General features: G+C 46.5%; 1 protein-coding gene across 1 annotated transcript; it reads right to left on the bottom strand.

The window, feature by feature from the left end:
- Positions 1 to 3599: 3599 nt before the first annotated feature.
- Positions 3600 to 5525, bottom strand: LOC114827471 (3-hydroxy-3-methylglutaryl-coenzyme A reductase 2-like). The gene is made up of 3 exons (XM_029109296.2): positions 5304 to 5525; positions 4999 to 5148; positions 3600 to 4883 (listed from the first exon to the last, which is right to left on the bottom strand). The coding sequence occupies exons 1-3, from the start codon at positions 5523 to 5525 to the stop codon at positions 3747 to 3749; spliced, it is 1509 nt and encodes a 502-aa protein (XP_028965129.2). The 3' UTR covers positions 3600 to 3746.
- Positions 5526 to 8720: the final 3195 nt, after the last annotated feature.

Genomic DNA, 8720 nt, shown 5'->3' with positions numbered 1-8720 from the left:
GAGTTTTTTGTGATCACGGAAAATTCCTGAAACGAAAGAGACAAGAACAAACGTGCACAAACAAAATATTTAGTGTTTGATGATTTTGGGTTACAATCTCTCTCTATTTTGATCCTCTGATTCGATCTCCGTAAGGTGTTGATTGGTGGATGTTTTGTTGATCCAAGGGCCGTTGATGCTTGATCTTGGATGAATTGTTGGAAGTTTCTTCAAAGGGCCGTGGGCTTGATCTTTGAAGGTGGATTTGAGCGGATCTTCAAGGAGCCGTTGGGACTTGATCTTGAAGAACAGTGATGAACGGATCTTCAAGGGCTTTTGGGCTTGATCTTGAAGAACAGTGATGAACGGATCTTCAAGGGCTTTTGGGCTTAATCTTGAAGAACGGTTGGATGTGTGTGGATTTGTCGACGTTGTTGATCCAAAGGGCCGTTGGGGCTTGATCTTGGATGAACGGATGATGAACGATGGTGCTTTCTTCAAGGGCCGTCGGGGCTTGATCTTGAATTGGTGGATGATTGTTGATCCAAAGGGCCGTTGGGGCTTGATCTTGGATGAACGATGAACGAAGAACGAAGAGAGCTTTCTTGATTCTTCGGGAACCTGGATGCTTGAGAGCTTCGGAGTTTCAGAGCTTCAGAGCTTCAAGGTGTAATATCAATTCCTCCCCTTAAATGAATGAAATGGGCTTGTATTTATAGAATTTTCCAAGGCCTAACTTTGAATATAATATTCCAGATGAAATAAGTTGTTTCTGCCAGGTGTTGACACGTGTCCTATTTGATGACTTTTCCAACTCATTTCAATTTTCGTTGAGTCACACGCTACGTGTAAAATTTATGTAATACATGAGCGTTGAAACTTTGATTTATCGGTCAACATTTATTTACCGAAATTTCGATGTCTACAAATGCCCCCACTTCAAGTCGCGTCGTGTACATGTGCTTGTCGCGTGTATGAGATGCGTTTTGAAGTCCCTTACTGTAGATGTCGATCCAAGGGCCGTCGATGCTTGATCTTGAATTGGGCTGGAGATTTCTCAAGGGCCATTGAGGCTTGATCTTGAATTGGGCTTGAGATTTCTTCAAGGGCCGTTGAGGCTTGTTCTTGAACTTTCGTTTGAAATTTCTTCAAGGGCCGTCGAGGCTTGATCTTGAAGGTTGAAATTGGACCACAAGGAGCTTCATGTGGTAGATGATCTTTGGCTTTGGTAGTGGGTGAATCGGCACGTATTTTGTTGCGCTTGTTGACTTTCCACAGCTTTGATCTTGAACTAGGTTTTGATTCAAGGGTGGTAGACACTTGATCTTGAATCAGACTTGTGATTTCTTCCAGGGCCGTCGAGGCTTGATTTCGAATTTGGCTGAAAGCTACTTCAAGGGTCGTTGAGGCTTGATTTTTGAAGGTTGACTCGAACACATGACAAGCAGGCACGAGGTAAAGGTGACAACCTGTTTCTTTGTTCAATCTTTCTAATTCACACCTGAGCGGTTTGGTCAACGGTATGATCTTCAAGATTGATGAACTCTTCTTCCAGTTGGTGACTTGATCTTTAAGGATTCGATTCAAGGGTGGTGAATCAGCACGTGCAACCCACAACGCCTAGTAAGCCGACCCAAGAATTTGAGGGTCAAAACGAATTCACCGTCAGAGTGATTGCAACTTTGATGATATGAGATACCCTTGCTTTTGAAGAAGTAGCGGATGAATCAGCACGTGCTTGGTTGCACTTGTCTCCACATGCTTCAAGGTATCCTTTATCTATTCCTCGGGCAGATGTGGCAGCTTCTTTGGAAGTACAGCAGCAGTGGGAGACGAGTACTCGATAGCAGTGCTAGGTAGGCAATCAGGGAAGGGCTCCAAGCAGTCGGTTCCTTACCCGAGTTTGAGTGGAGGTTCTGGCATATTGTTTTCTTTATCCTTGTCTTTGTAGGTAAGAACAAGGACAAAGGGAAGGACAGGGAGAACACATGATATGAGATACTCTTGCTTTCTACCCTGGTGATATGAGATACTTTTGCTTTGAAGTCATTGGCTTGCAGAGGTACCCCAAGGAATAAGGAACACTGAATGACTCGAGAGGCTTCGTTGGGAAAACATCTTTGGAGATGAAGAAAAACTCTGTGTGTCTGCCTTGCTATGGAAGGTGAAGGTGGACAGTTATAGGAGGTCCCTTAATACCTGTAGAGGTACTATTCTTTCACTCGTGTCGGCAACTAACGCGTGATTGAACAGTAAACTTAACGTGCTTTCTCCTTCACCGAAAATCTTCGACAAATTGCCCATGATTTGCGCAAAGTTGAGTGTGCATATGACAGGTGATGACGCGGCTGAAAAAGACTGGCGCCTCTTCGATATCTGGGATTGGCGCTTCGACAAATTACCCGTGATTTCCGCAAAGCTGAGTTTGCGTGTGACGGGTGCCGACACGTCTGGAAAAGCAAGATGCTTCTCCGATTTCTGAGCTTGCCTCTTCGATTTTTGAATGGCCTCTTCGAATTCTGAGCTCGCCTCTTCGATCTCTGAAATCCCGTCGAGTGATGATTTTTATAGAGGCATGCAGTTCGTTTCAAAGCACACTTGAATTTTCGCTTGTGAAAACTCCCCTCTTGTACTTCTAAGATCTTGATTTGTCCGATCTCTTCTTCCTTCAACACTTTGAAAATGTCTGGACCCTCCGACCGTCGTTTTGATTTGAACCTTGGTGAAGAGGTAGTCCCGTCTTCTCCAGATAACATATGGCGCCCATCCTTCATATCCCCTACTGGTCCTCTTACTGTTGGGGATTCGGTGATGAAGAATGACATGACCGCTGCGGTGGTGGCCCGGAACCTTGTCACTCCCAAAGATAACAGACTACTTTCCAGGCGGTCTGATGAGTTGGCTGTTAAGGAGTCCCTGGCTCTTAGTGTGCAGTGTGCGGGTTCTGTGTCCAACATGGCCCAACGCCTATTTGCTCGAACCCGTCAAGTTGAATCGTTGGCGGCTGAAGTGATGAGTCTCAAACAGGAGATCAAAGGGCTCAAGCATGAGAATAAACAGTTGCACAAGCTTGCACACAACTATGCCACAAACATGAAGAGGAAAATTGACCAGATGCAGGAATCTGATGGTCAAATTTTACTTGATCATCGGAGGTTTGTGGGTTTGTTCCAGCAGCATTTACCTTCGTCTTCTGGGGCTGTACCGACTGCTGAGGCTTCAAACAGCCAACCTCCGACGCCTTCTCTTCTTGGAGCTCTACCGAGTTGTGAGGCGCCACCTGATCGTCCTTGAATATCCCCTCTTGTAAATTTGATTTGATGTTTTTTTTTTTTTTTTTTTTTTTTTTTTTTTTTTTTAAATTTATGTATAATAGCAAATTTATGTAAAATTTCCAGAAAAATAAATAAAATGGACCTTCTATTTCTCTCTATGCATTTGTTTTTTTATTTGTTTTTGTTTTTTTCTTTTGGTGCTGGATGCACCAAGTTCCATCATTTATTTATTTATTTATTATTTTTTTTACAATTTTTTTTTTTTCGCACATGGTGCCCATGCACCACCAGAAACTTTTGATCTGCCATGGGGCTGTACCCCATCTTTGATCCACCATTCCTCTTTTTTCACGTGTGGTGCCAGATGCACCACTTTGCTTTGCTCCACCATCCTATTTTTTTAATATATCTTTTTTGTATAAATGTTGATGATGGGTAGAGAAATTTGCAGGCAGCGGAGCAAGGAGGACGGAGAAGATGGTGCTTCGAGCTTCACGACCGGCTAGTCGTTTGACGGCGGTCGTTGAAGTTCTTTGCTATCTTGGAGGTCATAGTGATGATGAGTTCGAGGGAGGCACCACAGCAGCTGCGCATCCACCAGGCTCCTCTCTGCCCATCCAATTTGGTTTTCAACACCTTTTGCACCACATCACCCTTGATCACAGCCTCACAGACCACCGATTTTCCGCGGCCTTCAATCCAGTTCACCGTAGCGGGCTTCTTGTCAGAGCAGTAGTTGCCGGAAATTCCAATCACATCCATGTCAGGGAAGTCGTTCTGGAGGAAATCCAAGACGTTTTGCACACCTTTGGAGACCATGTTCATCACCATAGCATCACCGGTGCTGCAGGTGAATCTCATGCACAAGTTCTTCCCAACAATGGCACACTTAATTGTCTGAAGCCTACCGAATCTGCTTGACTTGTTGAAAACCGTGGACAAGGTGTCATAATCGTTGGGTTCTTCCAAGTAGAACTTCAACTCGGCAGCTCTCTTAGCAGAGTTGAACCTCACACAAGGTGCTCTGGTCATCCCGTCTCTCAGCAACACACTGGTGGCTCCCCCGGACAAGTTGGTAGCTTTGAAGCCACGGTTGGTGCTGGCAACCAAGCAACCTTCGGTGGTGGCCATTGGTACGGAAAACTCTCTGCCATCGAGCATAAGAGGCCCAGCAATCCCAACTGGAATCTGAATATACCCAACTGGCATCTCGCAGCACTGACCCAAAATTGACTCGTAATCAAACCCCTCCAATGGCAGACCACCCAGAGACTTTCCTGTGATCCTCTGAAGTGCCTTGCGCCTGATAGCCGCCGCCCTCCTGCCATCTCCAAGCTTTGACTCCAGAGAGTAGGAAGGGATGGTTCCCGCCCCCACGGACTTGACCACCTCCTCATCTTCCTTCGTCAACGGCTGGGCGGTGAAATCGCAGGGAGTGGAGAGGACTACCTCTTTATCAAACACCTTCTGTGCAACAGCTTTGGGGGTGGCCGCAGCAACAGGGGCAATTTGGGGAATTGGGCTGCAATCGAGTCCGGTTTGGAAGCCTGGTCGCGAGATTCGAAGACAGAGAGGAAGAAAATGACGGGTCCGAATTGGTGTTCGAGTCGGGCGTGGAGCTGTAGACGATTATGCCAAACGGGCTCGGGTTCGGATCCGGCAGAGAAAGAGATTGACAAAGACGATGAGGATTTTGATGATGAGAGGATGGATAGGGAATCGGGTTTGAGGGTCCGGCAGAGACCCGACTGTTCGTATCAATACCAGTATCTGCGAACTCCTCCACAGTTTCTTCCCTCAATTGGATCTGCTCTGCAATTCTTCGAACCAGAGTACTCTTGACCTGACGAATCTCCGGAGCGGCTTTCTCGATCTCGTCTGATAAGTTTCGAGTCTTGCAGGAGCCGGATGCGGATCAAAAAAAATATTTGAGAGCTTAAGCTTGAATTGGTTTTGCATTGCACTTGCAGAGAGCTATGGAGCAGGAGAACCGAATTTCTAGAGAGAGTGAGTTGGTTCAGCTTTGGGTTTTCTGTGGAGATCTGTGACATGGAGGGAGGCCTGGGCCTGGAAGAAGTGCAGGTGAGCTGATATACTCGAAAACTCTGATGGTCGTAAGTTTGGAGACACAGGTTTGCACAGAGGATGAGCGGCTGTCGAGCTGGAGGGAGGCCCGTGAACGGCGAAAACGACTTTGTCGTCGTTGTTGCAGAAGTTCGGCCTCGCGGCTCTGGCTCTGATTACTTCCATCACCGACTTCTTGTTCACCATGGCTGTCTCAATCAGTGTGGTTCAAACCGGAGAGGAGGAGGTCAACCCAGGTGGCAATGTCGGAGGGGTTGTAGAGGACGGCGTGCGATGCCATTGTCGGTTGGAGCTCTTTTAGCTGCTGCTCGGGCGGGCCACGAGAGTTGGGCTCTTGGTATCTGGGCCTGTGAAATGGAGGGAGGCCTGGGCTTGGAAGAAGAAGAAGCAGACATTTTGGCAAAGGGATAGGCCAGGCATTTGGGTCTTTTGTTGACATTTCGATTTTATTTTATTTTATTTTTTATTTTTTAATTATTTTACTTACTTTTTTTATTTTTTTTATTTTTTTATTTTTTGAAGCTGTAATAAATAAATATATTTTTTTGTAAATACATAAAACATGCCTTTTTTTTTTTTTTTTTTTTTTTCTTTAATAAAACATTTTTTTTATTTTGATATGACTGAACTCGAAATTAAATATTCCAGCTGCCTACGTACCCTTTCAAAGAAAGAGATCAAGTCAAAACGTAGTTCAAATACATAGATATATATATATTTTTTTGTATTGTCTTTTGGTGCCGTTTGCAGTTTCAACTCGTGCAGACAAGGAGTGTTGGTGTCGTTTGCAGTTTCAACTCGTGCAGACAAGGAGCATTTGGTGCCGTGTTGCAGTTTCAGCTCGTGTAGGCAAGGAGCATTTGGTGCCGTGTTGCAGTTTAAGCTCGTGCAGGCAAGGAGTGTTGGTGTTGCCTTTTATGCTCGTGCAGACCAGGAGCGTTGTGCCATGCAGTTTAGGCTCGTGCAGGCGAGGAGCCTTGGTTCGTGCAGTTTAGGCTCGTGCGAACAAGGAGCATTGGTTCGTGCAGTTTAGGCTCGTGCAAACAAGGAGCTTTGTGCCATGCAGTTTAGACTCGTGCGGGCAAGGAGAATTTGTTGATTTTGTCAAGCAATCCGGGAGAGGCGTTCCTCACAATTTTCATAGCAAGGAGCTTTGACTGCGTGATTGAAGAAGTCTTCGGGCAAGAAGTCGCGCATCGTGATGGAAACGGACGATCTTTGTGTCACAATTTCATCATCTTCAACACGTTCATGTTGCTTTGAAGGTTGACAAGAGCTGTTTTGCCCCCTTTCCGATTGGCGGACTTGTGGAGGAGACGTATGCTTCTTGTGCAATTTCTTAGGAGTGACTTGAGTCCATCCTTCAATTTTGCTTGTCTTGGAGGATGCCCCCAGCGGTTGAGGTGAAAACTTTGAGTCGGAAGAGCCAGAAGTGAAAGTGGTATAGTTTGACTTCACCACATCGTCAAGATCTAGCTCGATGATTCCTTTCTGAGCCAGCTTCATGATGAGATCTTTCAGCACGAAGCACTTTTCTGTCGGATGACTGATGAAGCGGTGGAATTTACAGTATCTTGGACTGTCGGTACGATTCATCTCTTCTGGCCGTCTGCACTCAGGCAAGCCGATCACCTTCTTTTCCAGCAAGTCTTCTAACATGGCAACCACATCAGAGTCGGGGAATGGATAAGTTTTCTCCTCAAGCTCCTTCAAAGTGCATCTACGCATCTCTTGATCACGAAAGCCTTCGGCTTGAATCGCCTTGCCTCGTGTGGAGATTTTGACGGGAGCTGTGTTGACCGTCATCGCTTCCTTGGTGGGTTTCCATGTAACCTTTTCCACCTTTGTCCCAAGAACTTTGTCGTTCTTGTAGTCGGCGATCGGTTCTTTCTTCCCATGATGGGCGATGCTCAACTCCATGTCATGGGCGCGAGTGGCCAATTCCTCGAAGGTCCGCGGTTTAATGCCTTGAAGGATGTATTGCAAACCCCATTGCATGCCTTGGATGCACATCTCGATTGAAGAGGTTTCCGAGAGCCTGTCTTTACAGTCGAGGCTTAGAGTGCGCCATCTGTTGATGTAGTCAATGACTGGCTCGTCCTTCCACTGCTTTGTGCTCGTTAGTTCTAGCATGCTCACAGTGCGGCGGGTACTATAGAAGCGGTTGAGGAATTCCCGCTCTAACTGCTCCCAGCTGTTGATGGACTCAGGCTCTAGGTCTGTGTACCACTCAAAGGCGTTTCCTTTCAGCGAGCGCACAAACTGCTTGGCGAGGTAATCCCCTTCGGTTCCTGCGTTGTTGCAAGTTTCAACGAAGTGGGCAACGTGCTGTTTCGGGTTTCCCTTTCCATCAAATTGCATGAACTTTGGTGGTTGATATCCCCTCGGCATTTTTAGGGCATCAATCTTCTTGGAATAGGGCTTCGAGTAGAACAAGGAGGTATGTGAGCTCCCTTCGTACTGTGCCTTGATGGTGTTGGTGATCATCTCCTGCAGCTGCTGGATTGAAAGAGATCCCATGAGTGCCGCTGCTTGGTCTGGCTCCGGCTTCCCATCGATTTTCTTCACCGGGGGTTCTTCGTCTCCGCCAGCTCCTCCCTTTAGTGGATCATCTTCTGGGTCGGGTTTATCGCCGTCCTGCGCCTCCAGTCGGTTGACTAGTGCTGCAATTTGCAAGTCATTTTCTTCCACAGTTCGGGTTAGCCTTGCGATTGCTTCATTCATTTGAGCCAGCTGCTCATCGATTGAAGTTGCTCCAATGGTCATGACTTGCATGGCTGAACTGTCGCTTGAATCGGCATCGGAGAGCATGGATTCGGAGTGTTTCCTTGGGCTTTCCCCCCTTGGTGCCCTTAGTGAGGCTAAGGTGATCAAAGGCTCGTGCCTTGGGTGCTTTTGTTCCCTTGGCAGAGTTGATGCAGAGGTGAAAGAGGCGGCAGAAGTAGCTCTTGCCATGCTTCGAGTTGTGATGCCCAAAGTGACACCAGTTGCGACGAGGACGTTTTTGTTCTTTGCACCGGTTGCGGGAACAGTTTGAGCCTTCCTTGATGCCATTAATTTTGGAAGTGTGCTTGAATTTCTTGAACGGAGAAAGAGATGAGAGGCAGAGATTGTCCCACTGGGCGTGCCAATTTGTGATCACGGAAAATTCCTGAAACGAAAGAGACAAGAACAAACGTGCACAAACAAAATATTTAGTGTTTGATGATTTTGGGTTACAATCTCTCTCTATTTTGATCCTCTGATTCGATCTCCGTAAGGTGTTGATTGGTGGATGTTTTGTTGATCCAAGGGCCGTTGATGCTTGATCTTGGATGAATTGTTGGAAGTTTCTTCAAAGGGCCGTGGGCTTGATCTTTGAAGGTGGATTTGAGCGGATCT

Source organism: Malus domestica, chromosome 17 (assembly GCF_042453785.1).
Source record: "Malus domestica chromosome 17, GDT2T_hap1".
In the NCBI taxonomy this organism is placed as follows: domain Eukaryota; kingdom Viridiplantae; phylum Streptophyta; class Magnoliopsida; order Rosales; family Rosaceae; genus Malus; species Malus domestica.
This window is presented reverse-complemented; position numbering and strand designations above follow the sequence as displayed.

Excerpts from the sequence above, each read along its gene's own strand:
- LOC114827471 (XM_029109296.2), bottom strand. The coding sequence starts at position 5,525 with ATGGTGAACAAGAAGTCGGTGATGGAAGTAATCAGAGCCAGAGCCGCG. Across the intron at positions 5,149-5,303 it reads AGGCCCAGGCCTCCCTCCAT|ACTCGAAACTTATCAGACGA; the intron begins GTCACAGATCTC and ends GGCTCCTGCAAG. Across the intron at positions 4,884-4,998 it reads GTATTGATACGAACAGTCGG|TCGTCTACAGCTCCACGCCC; the intron begins GTCTCTGCCGGA and ends CGTTTGGCATAA.